The 24,122-nt window shown below is 43.7% G+C and overlaps 3 protein-coding genes across 4 annotated transcripts in view; 2 read left to right on the top strand and 1 right to left on the bottom strand.

The window, feature by feature from the left end:
* TMEM116 (transmembrane protein 116) overlaps nucleotides 1-24,122 on the bottom strand; it is a 99,550-nt gene that overhangs the window by 26,068 nt on the left and 49,360 nt on the right. The window lies entirely within an intron of this gene.
* LOC149996810 (disintegrin and metalloproteinase domain-containing protein 1-like) lies at nucleotides 2,991-7,024 on the top strand. Its single transcript, XM_090290622.1, has one exon. The coding sequence runs from the start codon at nucleotides 4,232-4,234 to the stop codon at nucleotides 7,022-7,024; it is 2,793 nt and encodes a 930-aa protein (XP_090146748.1). The 5' UTR covers nucleotides 2,991-4,231.
* LOC149996811 (disintegrin and metalloproteinase domain-containing protein 1-like) lies at nucleotides 12,451-14,829 on the top strand. Its single transcript, XM_090292241.1, has one exon. It carries the CDS (start codon nucleotides 12,451-12,453, stop codon nucleotides 14,827-14,829), a length of 2,379 nt encoding a protein of 792 aa, XP_090148367.1.

The raw sequence follows: 24,122 nt of genomic DNA on the forward strand, positions 1-24,122 counted from the left end.
TATTGTTAAGCAGGATTGTTTCATTTATAATAAAGTACATAAAAACCACTTGCCAGCGGTAGACAAAGGACCAACTATACTGATTTTTCTGCTTAGTAAACAGTTGAATCAGATACTGTGGAAGTTGGTTTCAATTGCCCTGTGTATTTACTTTCTGCACTATTGGTAGATTAGTTCTGGTGCCAAGAAATGTCTGTGGACCATGATGCAGACTGCCTGCTGAAACTCACAGGATGCCAGTTCCTACAATGGGAGAGGCAGGCGCTGAGCCTTCATTTGGGTTTTCCCTAATTCCGAAGAGAAAAGTGGTAACACAGTTTTTTTTGTTTTTTTTTTTTTGGTCATATTTGTTAAAAGGTATTGGAGGTATTGGTATGATTCTTAAATTTAATGGGTTCTCTTTTGAGTTTTACTCTTTTCGTGTTGAATCAAAGTTTCAGTTTCCCTTTCCCTGAGGCCTGGCTTTGTCCTCTCCTTCCTGGCAGCCCTCTCCAGCTCCATTGCTTCTTATTTTCTTTCCCTGTTCTTCTGGCCCTCTTATGGGATGATTTTTCTAAGTAAGTTACATATCATGAAAAGTGGATTACTGGAGTAGCATCTAAGAAGGTTCAGGTTTTTGCCTCTTCAAGCTGCCCCTTCTCTCTGTTATATCTCTGCCTCAGTTTCATGTCGGCATCCCCTGGGCTGCATTTGCTTTGTTCTGCCACCTTTATTTTCAAGAAGCAGGCTTCTGGCCGAGTTCAGCTATTTGAATTAAAAACAAGGCTGGATGCTTTCCTGTTTTGTTTTGTTTTTTTGCAAATGGGCTTCCATAATTAGCCATGTTTATTTAATTATTTTTGAAGCTGTTTTTGGTGGGTACCTGTGTTGGTAAATAGAAGAGCTAATAGGCAAACTCCAGTTCACAAAGCAGAAGAAAAAGGATCAGTAGGCTCAAGTATTGTTTTATCCTGTCACATACTCTTCAGTCAAAATCCACCTACAGAGCTAACTTATTTTGTAACTCCTCCACTTTGCTGAGTATGTTATCAAGCTGACATTTGGTTAGTAAGCCCCATATATGTATGTTACTGTGGAAATATATGATAATACAAAGTATCTTTAAAAAATATTTTATTTATTTATTTTCATAGAGAGGGGAAAAGGAGAAAGAGAGGGAGAGAAACATCTATCAGTTGCCTCTCACGCACCCCCAGCTGAGGACCTGGCCCACAACCCAGGCATGTGCCCTCACTCGAGGTCGAACTGGCGACCTTTTGGTTTGTAGGCCAGCGCTCAATCCACTGAGCCACACCAGCCAGGGCCAAAATATCTTAAGAATTACTTTTTTACATCAGTTCCCTTTTATCTTGGAGAATTTGTAATTCAGGTATTTTTTGAGGTGAGACTCATTAATATTAGGTGACTGATAACTGTTATAAATGGATACCCTGGTAGGGAGCATTCAGTACTTTTAAACATGGCAAAATTTAAGAGTTAGCCAACAGAGAAAAAATGTTTTCTTATTAACTGACCAGAAAACTTAGCTAAAAGTTGAATTGAGGGTTGAATTATATTAATTCTATTTTTTAGTGAACTGCTGTCTTACAAAACACGGCCTGCAGTCAGGAAAAACTGCACTTGTTTCTAGAACAACTGACTGCTTGTTGCTTTTCTTATCTTAGGGCAGAGGTTCAGTAGTCACTGGGGTAGAAGATAGTAGTTAACTTTGTTACTCTTTTTCTTCAGAGTAACTTTCTGGCATGCCAAGTCTACCATTAACTCCTCAGGTCTGTTGTTTGAGTATCTTCTAATGGTTCAGGATGAATTTTTTCATTCAGGGTATGATGAATTTTAGGCATGATGTAGGGTATCCAAAATGATGGTCCTATTTACTCTGAGTAGCAGTTGCCGATGTGGCAGTTTTCAGGCTGAATAAACCTGGCACCCAAAATGTGCGCTGTCTCCAGACATGTCACTTGAACCCCGGGCTGTAAGTTTGTGAACACCCTGCAGCCAGCAACACTTCTGTGTTCAAGTGGCTTTGCAGCAGCTGTTGTAACTCAAAAGTAGGTCCTACCCTGGACAGAGCTCCTTGACGAAACAATAGCTCCTAAAGGACTCAGCAGTGTTGGTCTTCAAAGTGGAGTTTTCTATGTGGAGTGAGTTTGTAGGCCAGTAGCAAGTACTGCCTTAACATACCAGTCAGGTTCACTAATAAAGCAAAATTTGCACGTAACTGGAAATGAGACAAAATCATCCTTGTCTCTTCTGGCCTCTCTAATGCCTAAACCTGCAGGAAATTCACATTGTCAGAACACTTCTTGTCGGCAGGAGGTTAGAGTCTCGTTTTACTACAGGATTTGCTACCCTCTGCTTACTAAAGCTATTACTTATCACTCAAATACCTTTAGAAATTACCATAGTTATAAATCTGCTTGGTGTAAAAACAACTTGTATATCTTTCTAGCTAATATATTGTATAAACATAGGAAGCTATCTGTCAGAAATTTATTTGAAACAGGAGGAGCTGATTTTTAAAAAGTTTTGTTCTTGTATTTATTTGAGAAAGAACAACTTGAAGAAATTATTGGTTAAAGAAGACAAATAATTTAAATCAGGTCTTGTGTATGAATGCTTGTGTGTATATGTTATTTATTGAAGAAAATGTGTTTCAATTTGAGAACTGGAAAACTATTGGATATTTAATTTTAATTATATTTTTATTTATTTAAAAAGTAGAGGTTTTCTTTCATTATTAATTCTTTCATTCCACAAAATTACCTAACCTAATTTGTCCTGCCTGTTTTAGTTAAGACACAGGAAACACATTAAGTCTGATAATTTTTAAATTACATAATTTTAAGAGGCTTTCCTCTTATATAAACTACAAGGGGAAAAGAAATCCAGCTAGTAATCGTTTCACCTTTCTTGCTGTATGTTTTTAAAGTGGGTTTGTGATATGACAGTATTAAATTTTCTTGCTAGATGCTAATGATAAACTTTATATTAGGAATTAAATATTAAGTGGGGATAGTTAATGAGTTGATCTGCTCTCATGCTCACATCTGAGATCTTGTGGTATCATATCATTCCTTCATGAATTAGATAAGGTGGTTCCCCATTTTTTAGTATTAAACTTATAACCCTTATTTTATATTGTAAATATTTGACTTAATATAAATTATTTTTATGCAAGGTAAAAGATGTAGAGTTTTATTTTACTTCATTTTAGAATACAGAGGAAAATAACTGGGCAAGGGTTGTGGATAGGGCTTCCTCACCCCTAGCATTTTCCTTTTTAATTTGTACTGCTGAATACATCAGGAAATCAACATTAAAACCAAATCTGAGGACTTCTGCAGAGATTATAATTCAATTTTAGTTACAAAAGTGAAAAAATCTTTTAAAAGGTCTTATAGAGTTCACTTTTTTCTTCTTGATGAAATGGTATCTAGGTACCTGGTTAATAATCAGTTTGTTTTTATGCTGGGAGAGTTAGGAGAAATTGAACTTTGATCCTAGTCACTTATACCTCCAAGGTGAAACCAAACTCATTTCACTTAATACTTAATATGTCTCTGTATTAGGAAAACTTAGTAGTGGAGAATTATGTTTACATGCTGATACAAAATGTCTAAATTCATCTGTTATGTACAGTGGCTAATGAGGGAGAATTTGTGCATCTGCATGCCATTTTTTTTTTAATTAAAGGAAAAAAACAGATACTGACAAGAAAGATTGGACTGATAAACAGTACCCTGAATTATAATAGAAATGAGGAAAAGAGGTAGTGGGCAACAGAGAACTTTGTCCTGCTCATAGATCCCCAAAGAATCCCGGTCCCCTCCCCCCAACCTCCTGCCAGAATGTTGGATCTCAAAGAATGAGCAGATTAACGGATATCAGGGAGTCCTGTGGCCTCAGCTGAGGATAAGGATAACTTGTCAGAGTTACAGTGCTGGTGAGTCATTACAGACCTTCTACTTGGTACATGTCGCTGTGAGGGCAAAGGGAACCTAGCCAAGGAGACTTAAAAGTGTTGCTGTTTGAACAGTCATATAGTAAGGAAACTACTGAAGATTAAGAGAGAAGCAAGAATACAACGCAGCCTCAAAGTCCATAAGACTCAGAGTTGGGCAGCAGTCACCCATAAGGGAACCATCTATCTGAGTCTTCAAGGTATAGCATGCCAGGGAGACCTGCTGCTGATGGACACTGGCCCTGTGTCATCAACTGATGCGTTAGTGCCATGTCAGTGGGACATGCTTCTATGAGAGCTTCTGCCTCTATATGGCCTTCTCTATGGAAAAAGCAAGTGGCCTTAAAAGAGGATAAGATAAATTTTCAGACTTGGGCACAGCAAAAGAGGGACTTGAGGCCGATACTGGTGCCAGGATCTTCGTGTGTCAGGTTGGGGGTCATACTGGTGTTGGTACTGAGTCTCTTGCCGAGCTTCTCCTGTGACCCGGGAGCAGTATGTTACTCCTCCTATGAAATAGTCACCCCCAAGGCTCTGACAGTTGAGGCAAGGGAAGACCCAGTGGAAGAGGCATCTTATGTGATATTTATGCAGGGCCAGGAACAGCTGATTCACCTCAAGGTGAAAGACTATTTTGTCAATAACTTTCCAGTCTTCAGCTACCACAATGGCATCCTGGGACAGGAAATGCCTCTCACCTCACATGACTGTCACCATGAAGGCTACATAGAAGGAGTCCCCGGTTCTTTCGTTTCTGTCAACACCTGTTCAGGCCTCAGGGGCATCCTGATTAAGGAGGGACAGTCCTATGGCATTGAGCCCATGGACTCCTCAGAACGGTTTGAGCATGTGCTGTACACCATGGCACATCAAGCGCCAGTCCCCTGCAGTGTCCCTTCCAAAGACAGCCAGGCGCTGTCCACCAGCCGGCAACAAGGGAGCAGGACGCCTGGCAGTCCGCAGGCGCTGTCCTACTTGTGGTCCCACACCAAGTACGTGGAGATGTTTGTCGTGGTCAACAACCAGCGGTTCCAGATGTGGGGCAGTAACGTCAAAGAGACAGTCCAGAGAGTGATGGACGTCATTGCCCTGGCCAACAGCTTCACGAGGGGAATAAACACAGAGGTGGTGCTGGCTGGGATGGAGATCTGGAGCGAGGGGGACCTCATAGAGGTCCCAGTGGACCTGCAGGTTGCACTCAGGAATTTCAATAGCTGGAGACAGGAGAAGCTCCTCCATCGTGTGGAGCATGATGTGGCCCACATGATTGTTGGGCAGCATCCTGAACAGGGGATGGGACAGGCATTTCTCAGTGGCGCCTGTTCAAGCGGCTTTGCAGCAGCCGTGGAATCCTTCCATCACGAAGATGTCCTCCTGTTTGCAGCACTCCTGGTCCATGAGCTTGGGCACAACTTGGGTATTCAGCACGACCACTCGGCCTGCACTTGTAAGGATAAGCGCTCCTGCCTCATGTATGAAAATATCACTAAAGAAAGTGGCTTCAGCAACTGCAGCTCTGACTACTTCTACCGGTTCCTCCGGGAACACAAAGGGGCCTGCCTATTTAACAACCCTCAGCACAAAGGCCGCTGGCGGAGGGATTCCCACTGTGGGAATGGGGTGGTAGAGGGCAAGGAGCAGTGTGACTGTGGTTCTGCCTGTTACAGTCACCCGTGCTGTGACCAAACATGTAGCCTGAAGGGGAGCGCAGAATGCAGCGATGGGCTCTGCTGTTTTGGTTGCCGATTGAGAAAGAAGGGATTCGTGTGCCGTTCTCCTTCGGGAGAGTGTGACCTCCCAGAGTATTGTGATGGTACCTCTGCAGAATGCCCTGCAGACAGCTACAAGCAAGATGGTACCTCGTGTGATAGACTTCACTACTGTGCTGGGGGTCGGTGTAGGAACCCTGATAATCAATGCTCAGATCTATATGGGTACCCTGCACAGTCTGCCTCCGAAAACTGTTATATTTCAATAAACAGCAAAGGGGACCGCTTTGGAAACTGTGGCCATCCCACCTCGGCAACGTCAGGATATGTTAAGTGTTTTGATGATAATATATTTTGTGGGAAAATTGTATGTACAAATATTAAATGGGTACCATCAATCCAACCCCTTCACACACTGATCCAGGTTCCCTACGAAGATGACTTCTGCTGGAGCATAGATGCCTATAACATTACCGATATCCCTGATGACGGGGACGTGCACTATGGCACTTCCTGTGCCCCAGACAAAGTCTGCATGAATCACTCCTGCACTGATTCTGCTGCGCTCCACTATGACTGCGACCCAGCGAAAACGTGCAGTGGGAGAGGGGTGTGTAACAATTTAAGGCACTGTCACTGTGAGCCTGGCTCCGCACCCCCTGACTGCAGCAGCATAGGTGACGGGGGCAGTGTGGACAGCGGTCCTCCTGGTAAGCCCGATGATGAAAACCGAAATGCAGGTGGAAGTGGCAGTCCTGTTAAACATAAGATTGGAATTCAAAAGCCTGGCTCTATAGTGCTCATATTTCCTTCATTTCTTTTATTCATACTGATAATATTAATATGTTACATTAGCCTTAATGCTGGAATTGAGTCAGTAGAGACCCCAGGGGCCTCCACAGAATTGAACTCAGAGGAAACCACCTCAGAGTCAGAGATGCTCCTATCAGAGGAGTCACAAATGGATTTGAAGGTCACAGAGCAGGCCACCCCACCAGCGGAGGCCCCCCTACCAGAAGAGGCTTTATCACTGAAGTACACTCCACCAGAGCAGGCACCACCACCAGAAGAGGTTCTACCACCAGAAGAGGCTCTACCACAGGAGTACCCCCCAGCAGAGCAGGCCCCACCACCAGAGGTCCCCCCAGCAGAGCAGGCCCCACCAGAAGAGGCTCTACCACCAGAGCAGACCCCCCCACCAGAGCAGGCCCCACTACCAGAGGCCCCCCCACCAGAGACCCTACCACCTGAGGCCCCACAACTGGAGGTTCCCCCACCAGAACAGGTTTCCCCACCGGAGGCCCCCCCACCAGAGCCTGGCCCAGAAGGGGCAGCAGGTGAAGCCCAGACATAACCAAAGGCAGAAGAGTAGTGAAAGAAGCCAAATAATACCAAATGCCTCAATGACCGAGTAGGCGTGAACCGCTTAGAAAGTCAAAGGTGAAGCCGGTGATGGCTCCAGTGGCGCTGATGGGACTGTAACAGTCTACAGAAACATTAATGTGGGAAGAGAGAACTGCTTTCAATATTTATTTTAATAATTTGATTTTATATTCATATGCTAAATCATACATGAAATATATATTTTTGCTTTTTCCCATTTCATAAAACTTTAAGCTTTTCTCATGGATCATTGCTATCAATTGTCTCATTTCATTTAGGCCACTTTTTGACCTGAAATTATTTCTCAGGGCATACCCTCTTCCATCTACGTTGTCTGACATAATGTATTGCCTGTACCTGTATTACTATCATAAGATTATTCAAGCCAGTAACAACCATGCACTATTTTAGGAACATTATCTATTGAGTACTCCAACTTGCCCTAACAATTTCTATTTACAAAAGAGGTAATTTAAAATTAACTAATTTTTAAAAACCATTATTTTCAGATGTAGCATCCCTTCAGATTCCCTGTCTAGTATTATGGGACTTTCTGGAAGGGGCTAGATCTAATCCAGGGTGGTCTGATTACCGTGGGTCTGGGTGGATGAGGCAGGGTTGGACAACTGAGGTAACTGTTGAGATTATATCTGAGGTATTTTTTTTTCCTTAAATTCTATATTCAAGTTGGTATTTTGTCTACCAACAATTCATAGGAATGTTTCTGATAAATACTTACGTGTGGTAGTTATTTGTTAAGACAGCACCAAGTACATGGAATAATATTACCCATTCTGTGCCAGACACTGTGCTAATTAGACACTTTACATTCATTGTCATAATATATTTAATCTTCCCATTGACCCTGTGAGGCATTAATCTTGTACAGAAGGAAACAGAGACCAAAGAGTTTTGCTCTAGAGCTAGTAAGGTGTGGAACCTGCATCCGACCACAGGTATGACTGAGTGTATGTTTTCCAGTGCCTTCAGTAGAAAAAAAAAGGGGGTGGGGTGGGGGGACCGGGGCCCTGGCTAGGTAGCTCAGTTGGTTAGTGTTGTCCCAATATGCCAAGGTTGCAGGTTTGATCCTTGATCAGGGCGCATACAGAAAATCAACCAGTGAGTCATAAATAAGAGGGACAACAAATCGATGGTTCTCTCTCACCCTGCTCTCTATAAAGAAAAAAAAAGTGACACAGAAGACACTTGATATGTCCTCACTTGCCCAGAAGTGGCTTTTTCTTCCCTGACGCTAGTGAAACAAAAGCCTCACAAAGGGATGCTGATGTCTATCATGTGAAGCCATTAACGGTGAAAATGTCTTTTTCCCTATTACATTCTGACATCAGGGAGTGGTGGGTTTGCATCGTGTTCAGCTCTGAAAGCCCAGCTGATTTTATGTGCTCAGTAAATGCTGACCAAGTGAAGGATGTAACCAGAGCCAACCTTAAGACAGGAAGGTAATCTCTGGGGACGCCACCTGCTGGCTCCTGGGTGAGGCACAACAAAACCTTGCTCAGGTGCAATGCTGCCACAGGTGGAATCTCAGGGAAGTTCCTGAACATCAGTCCCTGACAATCCATGTGCTGAAACCCTCTTCTAACTGCCCACCCTATGTTAGAAAAAAGCAAACAACAGAAGACTAAGACCTGGTTTCTGCTTTCAAGTTTACGTTACTTTGGGTGGAACGAAACCGAAGAGCAAAATCCAAAATCAAGCCTGCAAGCCTTCAGATGTAGAAGTTTCCAAGTCACAACACCTGCTGGGAACCAAATCTCAGAACGCTGTATGCTAGAAGATCAGGATTCATGAGAACCGCTGGCTGGCGGGGCTCAGTATACTGAGCACCAGCTTGCGCACCGAAAGGTCCTAGGTTCGATTCCCAGTCAGGACACGTGCCTGAGTTGTGGGCCAGGTCCCCATGTTTCTCTCCCTCTCTCCCTCCCTTCCCCTCTCTCTAAAAGTAAGTAAATAAAACCTTTAAAAACAGGTTCATGGGGAAGACACACTATTAGTTGGTCACCACCTGAGAATGTTGAGAACGAGGGTAAAAATGGGTAACTAAGGGCCTTCAAAGGTACACTTGTCATTAGAGATGTGAAAAAGATGTGGAGGACGTCTGCTGAGAAGCACTTTAGTGAAGAACAGAAGGGGTGACCTTCCTGACTGCATGCACATGCTGATGGTGACTAAAAGCTAATCAATAACACATATTTTCAAAACTTACCAAATACAAGGGAATCATGATTTAGGTACAGGGTAATCATGCTTAGTTATTTTTTTAAATCTTTACCCAATGATATATCTATTGGTTTTAGAGAGGGAGGAAGGGATAGAGGGAGAGGTTGGGGTGGGGGCAGGGACAGGGGGAGAGACAGAGATAGAGACAGAGAGACATCGACTGGTTGCCTCCTGTACACATCCTGTCTGGGGATGGAACCCACAAGGCATTGGTGTATGGGACGATACTCTAACCAACCAGGCCACCTGGCCAGGGCTCATACTTAGCTAATTTAATGGCATTTTTTAAGGGCCAAAAGTCAGGTAGATAATTGGGAATCAATTAAATAAAACCTACTTAGGATTTCACAATATTTGACAAAACTTATAAAAATTCAGCAAATCTAGAAGCTGTATAGACTTTTAATTTATTGTTACTGCCCTTATGATTGACCTTCAGATGTACAAGACCAGGCTAAAAGCAGGAAACAGTTCTTTAAGTGAATGTTCTCTGAAGAAGTGACATACAGTTGGACATATTTATACAATGTAAGGTGAATCCTAAAATGTGTGGAATCCCCAAACTCCAGGGACCGAGAGTTGAAGCTGTTTAGGTAGACGACAGCAGGGAAGCGACCAATTTTAATGTAGGTGGGAGAGAGAAGTTAGGGTACCTGGGTCTGAAAGCCCCAGGTTTGCAGGTCAGTGTTCTGCATTTTGTGTGACTGCTTATACGAACTGCAACCTTCTCACCGGATTCCTCTTCCCATTATGTCAGGGGGATTCAGAGGGATGCTTGCTTATAGGTTCCAAGCATCTGTGCTGGAAGTCACCCATGACGCAGCCAGCTGCTGCCCAGGAATTCTGACAGTGACTGCTTGCCTCCCCTGGGTGGCTACTGCCCTCTCTGTATTCCCTCAGGCCAGTAGAGACCCAGGCCCTTCCCTTATTCCCCGAAGGACAGACAAGTCCAGGTTCTGGATTTTTATCCAAATTTGTTTTGGGGGGGTGGGGATTACAATGTGGAAAAGAACAAATTTGGATTTTGCCAATATTACTGTACAAGGGTCATCACCCTCCCTGGGAGACTTGGACAGGTCCCCTTTCTTTGGATGGCCCCAACTTGACATCTTTCCTTGTCCATAAGACATGCTTTTAGGAATATCCTCATAATTTGCAGTCAAACTCCACTAGCTTCTTTGGGGCTGACTTGAAATAAAAATAAGATTTATGTTAAACACAGGTGACATTATCATCCTCATGGGGATGCTGAAGTTTTACATAATAAAGTTTCAAGATTTTTTGAAAATATAAATTTATAAATTTTTTTTATTGATTGATTTTAGAGGAAGGGAGAGACTTGAGAGAGGGAGAGGGAGGAAGGGACAGGGAGGAAAGGAGAGAGAGAGAGAGAGAGAGAGAGAGTTGTTTTTACACGTATTTATGCATCATTGGTGGGTTCTTGTATGAGCCCTGGTGGGGAATCAGACCTGCAACCTTTTTAACTTCTTCTGTTCATGAACTTAATTATAAAATAGAATTTTGGTATTTCCATGAGGCAAATGTGCACACTGACATGTTTTCTCAAAAGCAAGAGCTGCCTTCCATCAAGGATGTTTACAAAATACTGACTCTTTAAAATTAACATATCCCCTACTTCTGGACATTAAGCTTTACATTTTTTTGAACTACAGAAGAATTTTAAAATATCCAATACCACTTTTGTTATTCAGTAAAATTATGGCAGTCTTGCATGAGGTTAACCTAGAATGAAATATAGGATATGAAGGTATTGAATCAATTTGGGAACAACAGAGCCATGGTGGCTCTTACACAGTGAGAAAATATTTTTTAAATTATTTAAGAAGAGAACATCAGAGGTGGAATCATGACTGACCAGGTATTTCCAGCTTCATGCCTGTTTTATTGCTGTAACCCAACCAGGCAGAACAGCAAAACGTAGGAAGAGAGTTACATTTTGAGACTGAGTGGGCCATTCGTCAGCACAGTTGTGGGTTTTTCTAGCGACAATTGTCAGCCCTTCAGGGCAGGCGTGAAGCAAGCACACACACACAACATGCGACAGATGGGACAGCGCAGCACCCTGCCCTGGGAGTCACTTACTCGCAATAAGTAATTCTAGTTCATCTAGTCGTGAAGCTGGGCATATAATGAACAAGCAGAAGGGGGCACTGGACACGTGTAAGTCATTTTCTAACACAGGGGAGACTTTTAGGAGACCTAGTCTTCAACTGGCATAATCTCGGGACACTAGCAGGTCAGGGCCATCCACAGAAGGGTGTAGGCCTGGAGTTGCCAGCCAGCGTGCCCATGAAAACCACATATCCTTATATAGGCGGCCCTGTTGGCCTCTCCAACACACACTTTTGGACAGTGTTGCATCCAGAACTTAAGAGACTGAATGTTGATGATGTTAAAAAATAAGAGTATTGTCCCTTGCCCCATTTGGGTCTCTCCTGGGGCACAGAGCAGCCCCCACCCTTGCCTCATCTAACAAGTCTGTCCTGCGAGATGTGAATATCACTATGATGCCACACTGAGGGATCAAGAACACCCTGAGCCGTGATGCCCATGTGCTACAGAGCAAGACTTTCAGAAGAGGGGAAATGGCCAATGGAGTGTGCCCACCAATAATCTCCAAGCCCCCTGGCCTGGAACATTAGGAGTTAACTGAGCAACGGACACAGGAGGGGTGGGGGTGGGGTGTTCTGCGTGGCACAGTTGAGGAAGGCATGGAGGTTTTGTGGCCTCTCTCGAGACACAATCTTGCATTTTAGAGTTTGCGGTCAGTCCTTCTTCGTGATTACATCACCAACATGTCAGAAGGACTTTAGCCAAGGATCACTGAAGCTAATGCTGCAGGAGGGCGTCGCTGGAGAAGGACACTATCTGAAGGATAGCAGAGAGAACAAGGAGACTAGAAAGGACACAGCCAGAGGGAGGCAGCAGCTCTCAGAAGCAGGCAGTAGCCACCCTTTACGCAGCCAGCCGACAGCTGGAGCTGATACCTGTGACTGAGGGGCTGCGTGTCGCGGAGAGCTGCTGCTGACGGACACAGGCCCTGCACCGGCCACGGACTCGCCAGGGCCACGCCAGGGCCGCCTCTGTGAGAGACTCTGCCTCCCCTTGCGTTCGCTACGGAGGATCCAAGCGGTTATGTGTGAGACTAGTGGAGAGCTTCCGATTCGGGCTCCCCAGATGAAGGGCTTGAGGCTGGGGACAGTGCCAGGATCTTCGTGTGTCAGGTTGGGGGTCACACTGGTGTTGGTACTGAGTCTCTTGCCGAGCTTCTCCTGTGACCCGGGAGCAGTACGTTACTCCTCCTATGAAATAGTCACCCCCAAGGCTCTGACAGTTGAGGCAAGGGAAGACCCAGTGGAAGAGGCATCTTATGTGATATTTATGCAGGGCCAGGAACAGCTGATTCACCTCAAGGTGAAAGACTATTTTGTCAATAACTTTCCAGTCTTCAGCTACCACAATGGCATCCTGGGACAGGAAATGCCTCTCACCTCACATGACTGTCACCATGAAGGCTACATAGAAGGAGTCCCCGGTTCTTTCGTTTCTGTCAACACCTGTTCAGGCCTCAGGGGCATCCTGATTAAGGAGGGACAGTCCTATGGCATTGAGCCCATGGACTCCTCAGAACGGTTTGAGCATGTGCTGTACACCATGGCACATCAAGCGCCAGTCCCCTGCAGTGTCCCTTCCAAAGACAGCCAGGCGCTGTCCACCAGCCGGCAACAAGGGAGCAGGACGCCTGGCAGTCCGCAGGCGCTGTCCTACTTGTGGTCCCACACCAAGTACGTGGAGATGTTTGTCGTGGTCAACAACCAGCGGTTCCAGATGTGGGGCAGTAACGTCAAAGAGACAGTCCAGAGAGTGATGGACGTCATTGCCCTGGCCAACAGCTTCACGAGGGGAATAAACACAGAGGTGGTGCTGGCTGGGATGGAGATCTGGAGCGAGGGGGACCTCATAGAGGTCCCAGTGGACCTGCAGGTTGCACTCAGGAATTTCAATAGCTGGAGACAGGAGAAGCTTCTCCATCGTGTGGAGCATGATGTGGCCCACATGATTGTTGGGCAGCATCCTGAACAGGGGATGGGACAGGCATTTCTCAGTGGCGCCTGTTCAAGCGGCTTTGCAGCAGCCGTGGAATCCTTCCATCACGAAGATGTCCTCCTGTTTGCAGCACTCCTGGTCTATGAGCTTGGGCACAACTTGGGTATTCAGCACGACCACTCGGCCTGCACTTGTAAGGATAAGCGCTCCTGCCTCATGTATGAAAATATCACTAAAGAAAGTGGCTTCAGCAACTGCAGCTCTGACTACTTCTACCAGTTCCTCCGGGAACACAAAGGGGCCTGCCTATTTAACAACCCTCAGCACAAAGGCCGCTGGCGGAGGGATTCCCACTGTGGGAATGGGGTGGTGGAGGGCAAGGAGCAGTGTGACTGTGGTTCTGCCTGTTACAGTCACCCGTGCTGTGACCAAACATGTAGCCTGAAGGGGAGCGCAGAATGCAGCGATGGGCTCTGCTGTTTTGGTTGCCGATTGAGAAAGAAGGGATTCGTGTGCCGTTCTCCTTCGGGAGAGTGTGACCTCCCAGAGTATTGTGATGGTACCTCTGCAGAATGCCCTGCAGACAGCTACAAGCAAGATGGTACCTCGTGTGATAGACTTCACTACTGTGCTGGGGGTCGGTGTAGGAACCCTGATAATCAATGCTCGGATCTATATGGGTACCCTGCACAGTCTGCCTCCGAAAACTGTTATATTTCAATAAACAGCAAAGGGGACCGCTTTGGAAACTGTGGCCATCCCACCTCGGCAACGTCAGGATATGTTAAGTGTTTTGACGATAATATATTTTGTGGGAAAATTGTATGTACAAATATTAAATGGGTACCATCAATCCAACCCCTTCACACACTGATCCAGGTTCCCTACGAAGATGACTTCTGCTGGAGCATGGATGCCCAAACACTTACCGATATCCCTGATGACGGGGACGTGCACTATGGCACTTCCTGTGCCCCAGACAAAGTCTGCATGAATCGCTCCTGCACTGATTCTGCTGCGCTCCACTATGACTGCGACCCAGCGAAAACGTGCAGTGGGAGAGGGGTGTGTAACAATTTAAGGCACTGTCACTGTGAGCCTGGCTCCGCGCCCCCTGACTGCAGCAGCATAGGTGATGGGGGCAGTGTGGACAGCGGTCCTCCTGGTAAGCCCGATGATGAAAACCCAAGTGCGCATGAATGGAAAAGTCATAGTATTGATCGTGGTAATTTTGTCAGAGGTGGTGAAAATAGAGATGAAAGCGAAACCATTGGCAAGTTAGTCTATGCGTTCCCCTTGTATCTTTTCGTATTATTTTTATGTCTAATTATTGGTGCCAGCCTTGGGGCTGGAAAGGATTTTTCACAGTGTTCACAAGGTACCCTAGAGAGAACTGGAGAAGCAGCTGCACAAGAAGAGGAAGGGGGCATAAGAGAGGAACAACCAGAGGCAGAAAACGAGCAGTGACAGGAAGAAGTCTGGGGCAGGAACCCTGGTCCACGGCTCAGTGGAGCAACTGTGCAGCGGCCCTGACGGCTGCAGTGAGCAGCTCTGATTGGGACTCTGAAGGCTGTAGCAACTACTAATGTAGGAGGAGGGGTTTTCTTCTTTCGTCTTGTTTTAGTAATTGGTTATATATACCTGTGTAAAATCTTTTTTTTGTGTGTGCGTGTGTGTGTGTGTGTGTGTGTGTGTGTGTGGTTGCCTCTCACTTGCGCCCCCAACTGGGGACCTGATGTGCAACCTAGTCATGTGCCCTGACTGGGAATCGAACCAGCGACACTTTGCTCACAGGCCGACGCTCAATCCACTGAGCCACAGCAGCCAGGGCTACTGTGTAAAATCATTTGTAAAACATTTTACTACTTTTTTTCCATTTTCACATTTCATGAAACCATTTAAATAAACTTTTCTCAGGGATCATACCTATCTTTTTTATAAAACATTTTTTTTCTTTTATTGATTCTAGAGAAAGAGAGGGAGAGAATCATCAGTGTGAGAGAGAAGCATCAGTCGGTTGCCTTTTGCACACATCCTGACCTGGGGACCAAACCTGCAACCCAGGCATGTGCCCTGACTGGGAATCAAATCCATGGACCTTTTGGTTTGCAGGATGGACACCCAACCCACTGAGCCACACCAGTAGGGCAGGAACATTTGTGAGTTATCAGTTTTTCAGAGAATACCATTTTCCATTTGCTTTGTAAGACATATATCTCTTCCAGTATTTTCATTTCATTCACCACTACATATTATATTAGGAAGGCTTTTGATTTGATTTGTTGTTCTAATTTACCCAGTGAAGTGTATTCATGCAATGAAAAGATTTTAAATTAAAAAGTGAATAAGTAACAGTTTCAGACTAGGCATCATTTTAGGCTTTATATGGCCTCTGAACTCCTTTAGATTTGGGACTTTCTGGAAAGGGCTATTCTTATCTGGGGTGGTGAGATCACCCTGTGTCTAAGTAAATGGGGGAGGGTAAGCAACCTAGGCAAGAGGCAAACGTGCAATGCTGGGTTTTTATTTGGAAGTATTCATTTTCCTTTTTTTTTTCCCTACTTTATTATATTTATTTCATGTGTCTATTATTAATATATTATTCCCTGACAATCAAAAGGAACAGAGTACTGGATGGTAGTTAATTGTAAAGAGAGCACAAAGCATGTAAAATAATAACATCAATTCCATGTAAGACACCACACTGAATACTCCCTGTTCACTGCCTTCATTTAGTCCTTCCATTCACTCTAGGAGACCATCTTCTCTTACATGTGGAAACAAAGTCAAGAGAGCTTTTCTCTAGAGCTAGAAAGGGGTGGAACCTGAATCCTACCCCAGGTATGACTGAATGTATGTTCTCAACTGTTTCATTAGCCTTTTCCTTCAGTTAAAAAGAAAAAAATGAGCGAGAAGACACTTGATATGTCCTCACTTTCCCACAACATGGCTTTTTCCTCACGGACTCTAATGAAACAAAAGCCTTAAAAATGGATGCCGATTTCTATCATGAACCAACCACATTGTGAAGCCATTCTCGGTGAAAATGTCTTTTTCCCCATTACATTTTGACATCAGGGAATGGTGGGTTTGCATCGTGTTCAGCTCTGAGGGTCCGGCTGATTGTATGTGCTCAGTAAATGTCGACCAAGTGAAGCCCTGGCTGAGTGGCTCAGCTGGTTGAAGCATAGTCCCGTCCACCAAAAGGTTGCATGTTTGATTCTCCATCAGGGCACATAACTAGGTCGTGGGCTTCATCCCAGGTCAATGCACATACCAGGTGCAGGGGGACCAGTCGATGGATATTTCTCTCTCAAATCAATGTTTCTCTCTCTCTCCTCCACCCAAAATCAATAGATATATCCTTGGGTGAGGATTTTTTAAAAATGTTGACCAAGTGTTTAAGCAGAGCCAACATTAAGATAGGATGCAATTCTGCTAAAGGTTTACGTTATAAGGTTGCAAACATATTTTTAAAATATTTTATTTATTTAGTTATAGAGAGAGGGGAATGGAGGGAGAAAGACAGGGAGAGAAACATCAATGTGTGAGAGATACATCAATCAGTTGCCTCTCACATGCCCCCAACTGGGGACCTCGCCCACAACCCAGGTATGTGCCCTGACTCAGAATCGAATTGGCAAGCCTTTGGTTCTCAGGCTGGCGCTCAATCCACCCAGCCACACCAGCCAGGGCAGGTTGCAAACATTTTTGAAAATATATTTAAAATATTTTTTAAACTTACTGTGTTTACAAACTTAATTTTAGAATAGAATTTTGATGTTTCCATTGGGCAAATATGCTCACTGACTTCTGCCAAGAATGCATGCAAAACACTGACTCCTTAAAATTAATATTCCCCCTGCTTCTGGACTTTACATTTTTTGAAATACAGAAGAATTTTTAAAAAGGATCCAATACCACTTTTGTTACTTAATAAAATTATGAAAGTCTTGCACGAGGTTGTGCTAGAATGAAATATATGAGGCTACAGAGGTCTAGAATCAATTTGTGAACAACAAAGCCAAAGTGGCTCTTCTCACAGAAAATATTTTTTTTAATTAGGAAGAGAACATCAGAGGTGGAATCATGACTGACCAAGTGTTTGCAACCTCATGTCTGTTCCATTGCTGTAATCTAACCAGGCCTTCTAACGTCCTTACTAAGATATCCCGGACACTGATTTTGTCCCCACGGTCTGAAGTTCAGGAACTTCCATTGCTTCCCCCATTATCTCAAGGAGATAATGTAAACTTGGTGTGGCATTCAAAGACTGTGGCAATTGGGTGGTCCAGTCCATTTCAACTGTTGTCTCCTATGACTTTTGAAAACAAGCATCTCCCCATATTGGTATGTCTTAACACAAAGAGCCTTGGCCCTCATTACATACCATGGCCACATCTCACTCTGGGCTCTTCATCATAGTCTTGTTTCCACTGGATGACCTTACTCTTCCATATGCCTATTTAGTTCAACTCTCACAGCTCCAGTGCACCATTCTGTACTCCACTGAGTGAAACACGGGTTCTCTTTGAGGACACTCACAGAGAGAACCTATATGGGGTGGGGGGGTGTCAATCTGAAACAGACCATCAAGTGTTTGTTTTCTATAGAACAGGAAGTATATAAATATTGTTGCCATTAAGTGAAATTACCAATTGGTACTTTGAGGGTGAGAAATGTGGTTGTTTACTCATGGGACATGTTCTCCGATCACATGAGCTGGGTGCTAATACAGACAATTTCACATGAAAAATAGAAATAAAAAAAGTCAGAGTGTCCTGTCAGGAAACAGGAGAAAAGGCTCTCCCTCCTGCCCTCTGACCCCTATCCACTCAAAGCCATCCTTTATAGTTCCATGAATAGATAAATCAGGTCCCTGTAAACCACAGAAATGCAAATAAATATGCCAAATAAAGCAGAGCCTAACAACTAAGCCTTTGCTTTTTAAAAATGAGAATGGATTCCAACATTCAGGTAACTGATGTGTCTTGATTTAACAAAAGCTCACAGACAGGAATCTCTTAACAGGAAAACTAAAAGTTGCAACAAAATGATATCAGTACATCAAATCCCCCAACTATTGAGAGTCTACACTAAAGTATTTACATTTTATATAATAAGGTGCATAAAATAAGAACTTACTGGGCTTAGTAATAAATTTTTCCAGAAGAGATACAATTTGTATTCCTCTTTATTGTCATGTTTGGTGTTTTTATAACCACTGTGCCTATATAAAAATGTTTTACAAAACAGCTCAAGCCTAAGAGAAAACACTAGAGTACCTCTCCTAAGCACTGAGAGAGCTTTTCTTCTCCTTGGATGCTAAGAGCAAGAGTGCTGTGTCACCTTTGAGTCTTGTGTTCTTCCAGCCTGACAAATCCAGCCAGGAAGAATTTCCTGAGAGCAGAAAAATAACCCTTTTTAAAAGGAGAAAGTCACCTTTCTTCTGATTGATATGGCTTTCATAATCACGTCTCTAAGTCCCAGGTGTTACGTGCTGGCTGCCTGGTCTTAGATATGGGACCTTACTTTCTGGGGCCTGGGTTTCCTCCACAGTGACACGGTCACACAAAGAATGCTTCTCACAGAACAGACGAGAGATTAAATTGGGTAACCTGTGTGCTCTATACAGTGGGTACTCAAATAAATGCTGAAAAGATCTGAAGTCAAATCAGATCATATGCGGTTCTGCAACAATGACACGTATTCGAATCATGTCATAACACTGAATTTCCTTTATACCCACGGCACTCTGACCTACCTTATGGTCACTTGCAAACATTCTATTTCCTCTACGAAATTGTAAATCTCTGAGGGAACAAGGAGCGAGATTTGGTTAGTGTGGCAGTTACTGCCTTGGGCCCAGCTATGGGTAAGACTTGGTAGGGATTTTATTCTTTTCCTCAGAGCCCAACTCAAGACCATCACAGCATTAGAAGCAATCATGCTTCTTGGAACCAGTATGAAGGATTCTAGCTTTCTCCCTCTGCTGACCATATCCTCAGTCCTTGTGTGCAAACGGCTCAGGGCAGGTCTTGCACGTACCATGCCTTGCTGTCTAAGCCTGATGCTGTTTACAGAAGTTTAAGTGTACTCAGGGACTGATACATGTGGCCACTCCTTCCGTTCTTCCTTCCATCCTTCGCCCATCCATTCATTTCACCACTACTGAGTCTGTACCTATGAACTGCTTTAGTACTATGAAAATAGTAGCAAATAAGGCAGTCTCTGATCCATTAAATATTTTTAAAAATTACAACCCTGCCCCAAGTAGGTTTGAGTGACCAGAGCTGAGACGGATGGAAGGCTTACTCCACCCTGCCTGTAAGGAACAGGCAGGGGCAGAGCAATGGGCAACTGCAGAAGCAGAGAACCCCTGAGGTACACCAAGCTGTATTTTAGAAGCTTTTAGGAGAGTGGTTGAAGCGCTGGAGGTAAGAGGAGGCCAATGTGGGTACAGTGTGAGGTTGAACTAAAGGGATTTGCTGAGGAAGTGGATGTAAGGTGTGAGAAAGGCAGCAAAGAAGGATGTCTCTCCAGCAGCTTTGCCCTGAGCAGCTGCACGAACAGACTTGCCATTTACTGAGATGGGGATGCATGTGAGAAGAGCAGGCATTGGACACATTCAGTTTGAGATGTCTACTAAACGCCCCAGTTGGCTCTTCAGGTAGGCAGCAAGATGATGAGTCTGGAATTGAGGAGAGAAGACAGCTAGAGATGTATGTTTGAGAGCTGTCAGCATACAGACGACATTCCAACCGATGGGGTGGGTGAGACTGCCTAGGAAGTGAGTGTAGCCAGGGAAGGGAGTAGACCCCAGAATGAGGTGAGGCGTTCCCTGTAGATGTTGACAAGATGAGGACTCAGGAAAGACATGGAAGACGGAGTGGCTGGAGCACCCCCAAGAGAGAGTATTGTCTTGAAGACCAAGAGAAGAAAGTGTTTCTAGAAGAACTATACACTATAAATCCAGTCCATCCACAGATTCTCCTCACTTTCCCTTCCACATATGTCCAGAATGTGACCTTTGATCACCACCCCAACTCCCCAGTGCCCTGAAAGTCACCATGAACTCCTTCGGAGACAAGTGCAGAAGTGCTGAAGGGGCCTCTCTGCTTTGATCCTAGCTCCCACAATAGCCTCTTTTCCACTCAGCAGGCAGAATGAATCTTTCAAAAGGTTAGCCAAAGCATATCCATTATCTCTTAAATGATGCAGATGGGTCTATGAGGGGAGGACTGAGTGTTGATCATTTGATTTCACAGTAGAGAGTTATTCACTGGTAACCTGGAGTGGAGCAGTTTACATGGATGGGAAGGGAAGAAAGCTCCTTCTAGTGGAGTCAAAACATAAAGGATGAGTCAAAATACATATCTGAAGCTGTTCAACCACATAAGAATTCAGAGAAATGAAGATTAGATAACCACAAAGAGGTATCACTATGCACCAATTAGATGGGCTATAGAAGACTGAAAATTCCAAGTGTCACTATGGAACAGTGGGCACTGTCATAAACTGCTTTAGAAATGTAGACTGGTATGCCACTTTGAAACAGTACTTTTTATTTTCTAGTTAAATTGAAGTATCAAGTACCTTATAACTTAGTTATTTTACTCTTAGGCCAACCCCCTGAAAACTTCTGTTTATTTGCATCATGTTACTGGACAATAAGGTCATAGAAGCCCTCTTCAGAGTATTGCAAAAGAAAAGAACCCTGTGTTCACAGATAATGGGTATTAATTGGATAGATCATCACAAAGAAATATAAGTATACAGCAATGGAAAGAAATGAACTACAGCAGCACACAAAAACTGTAAGTAAACCATATTCTGCTGTGGAATACAATATGATGGTTCCTCAAAAAATTAAAAATAGAATTACCATATAATCCAGCTTTACCACTTTTGGGTATCTACCCAATAGAATCAATCTAAAGTAGGGTCTTGAAGTGATATTTGTATGTCCATGTTCATAGCAGCATTATTCACAATAACTAAAACATAAAGCAACTTAAGTGTCCATTGACAAACAAATGCATGAGCAAAGTGTTGTATTCACATACAATGGAATATATTCACCCTCTGTAAGAAAGGAAATTCTGAAATGTACTACAACGTGAATAAACCTTGCAGACATTATACTAAATGAAATAAGCCAGTCAAAAAAGACAAATACTGCAGAAACCCACTAGACGAGGTGCTCATCATAGTAAAAATCATACAGAAAGTAGAATGGTGGCTGGTAGGGCTGGAGGGGGGGAAGGAGGCAATAGGGACTTATAGATTAATGAGTATAGAGTTTCAGTTTTACAAGATGAAGAGCATAAAGATGGATAGCAGTGATGGTAGCACATAACAAATGTATTTAATGTCACTGAGTGTGCAGTTAAAATGCATAGGAGAGTAAATTTTATGTGTATTTTAACACACTAAAATAAAGCAGAAGGAAAAAAGTGAAATACTTCTCCACTGTAAGAGCCACCATCAATAAAGTGAAAAGACAGCCCACAGAATGAGAAAATATTTGCAAATCATTATCTGATAGGGACTTGTACCCAGAAAATATTAAGGAGCCATACAATTCAACAAGCAAAGGACACTCAGCCCTGACTGGTGTGCCTCAGTGAATTGGGTGTCGTCTCACAAACTGAAAGGTCACCAGTTCGATTCCTGGTCAGGGCACAGGCCTGGGTTGTAGGCCAGGTCCCCAGTTGGGGTCGTGTAAGGGGCAACCGATCATTGTTTCTCTCCCACGTCGATGTTTCTCTCCCGTATTTCTCCTTCCCTTTCCCTCTCTCTAAAAATAAATAAATAAAATCTTTTTTAAAAAAGGACACCCAATTTTACAAGGGCAAAGGATGTGAATGGACATTTCTGAAAAGAAGATATAAATGACCAGAAAAGAATATGAAAAGGTGTGGAACATCATTAATTATTAGGAAAGGGCAGATTAAAACTACAATGAGATAACACTTCCATCCACTTAAATGGCTATAATAAAAAAAAACAGACATGCCCTGGCCAGGTTGCTGAGTTGGTAGAGCATCCTCCTGCACACCCAAAGGTTGCAGGTTCAATTCTTGATCAGAGAACATATTGTGTTGGCCAAAAAGTTCATTTGATTTCTTCCATATGATAGTTCTAGTATTACTTAGTTGTTTTTAACTTCATTTGAAAGCATTTTGTCGATTGTATTGTGACAGCTGTCATATCAGCATGAATTTAAAAATATTATCAAAACTGGTGAATTTTGGTGTAGCCATTTTAATATTGAAGATGAAAGAAAATATACATTTTCAGCATATTATGCTTTATTATTTCAAGAAAGGTAAAAAAGCAACTGAAATGCAAAAAAAAGGTTTGTGCAATGTATGAAGAAGGTGCTATGACTGATCAAACATATCAAAAGTTGTTCGCAAAGTTTCATGCTGGAGATTTCTTGCTGGACAATGTTTCACAGTCAAGTAGACCAGCTGAAGTTGATAATGCTCAAATCAAGACATTAACTGAGAACAATCAATGTTATTCCATGCAGGACAGAGCCAACATACTCAAAAAATCCAAATCAATAAAGTTATTGGTGGAAATGAAAAATGTGTCTTTATTTTACAGAAAAAAGTGTATGAACATTTTGGGCCACTCAATAACTAGGTTGTGGGTTCAATACCCAATTAGGGTGGGTACAGGAGGCAACTGATCAATGTGTGCGTGTGTCTCTCTCCTCTTTCCCCTTCCTCTATCTCTAAAATAAAAAATATATATATCCTCAGGTGAGGATTAAAAAATTGACAATAACAAATGTCATTGATGATGTGGAGAAACTGAAATCCTCATTCATTGCTGGCAGAGATGTAAAATTGTGTAACTGCTTAGGAAATCATTGGGCAGTTCCTCAAGAGGCTAAACACAGAGTTATCACATAACCAAGCAATTCCACTCCTAAGTACCTATGCAAAAGAAATGAAAAATGTGTCCATGCAAAAACTCAAGTGTCCACAGCAGTATTATTCATAATAGCCCCAAAGTATAAACAACCAAAATATTCATCAACTGATGAATCACAAAATAAAATGGGGACTTCCGGCCAAGATGGAGGCCTAGACAGACACGCTGCATCTCCCTCCACGACTAAGAAGGAACACAACTACCTCAAAACTAGAGACAACCAGATGTTCCAGAAAATTGAGCTGCATGAAGTCCAACAAACAAAGATATAAACAAGAAATACTTACCCAGACAGGTAGGAGGGGCAGAGTGGAAGCAGTGTGGTGACAGCGGCTGTGGACGGCCGGCAGAAAGCGCAGTAACACATTAAAGTAGGAAGGCACACCTGGGGAGCGCTCCCAGCACCAGACCAAACCACGCAGCTCATGATTCCAGCACTGGGGAAAATAAAGCCTCATTGCTTCTGACTGTGTAGACCAGTGGGGGTTGGGGTGGAGGCAGAAACAGCTGGTCTCTCAGCAGTCAGCTTGGTTAAAGGGCCCCCTCAGTCCTAGAATATCTGCAGACCCACCCACTCTGGGAACCACAGGCAGGGCAACAGCTCGGCAGGCGCCGGTCTCATATGGGAAGCGGGAGAAACGCCTGGAAAACGGGCAAGTGCTGAGCAAGTGGCATTGTTCCCTCTCAGACCCCTCCCCCACATACAGCACCACAATGTGGTGAATGGGTAGCCCCATACTGACGAATACTTAAGGCTCCACTCCTTACAATGTAACAAGTGTGACAGGTGTTGTAACAGCTGTCACAGAGGT

Source organism: Furipterus horrens, unplaced genomic scaffold (assembly GCF_987537825.1).
Source record: "Furipterus horrens unplaced genomic scaffold, mFurHor1.1.pri manual_scaffold_11, whole genome shotgun sequence".
In the NCBI taxonomy this organism is placed as follows: domain Eukaryota; kingdom Metazoa; phylum Chordata; class Mammalia; order Chiroptera; family Furipteridae; genus Furipterus; species Furipterus horrens.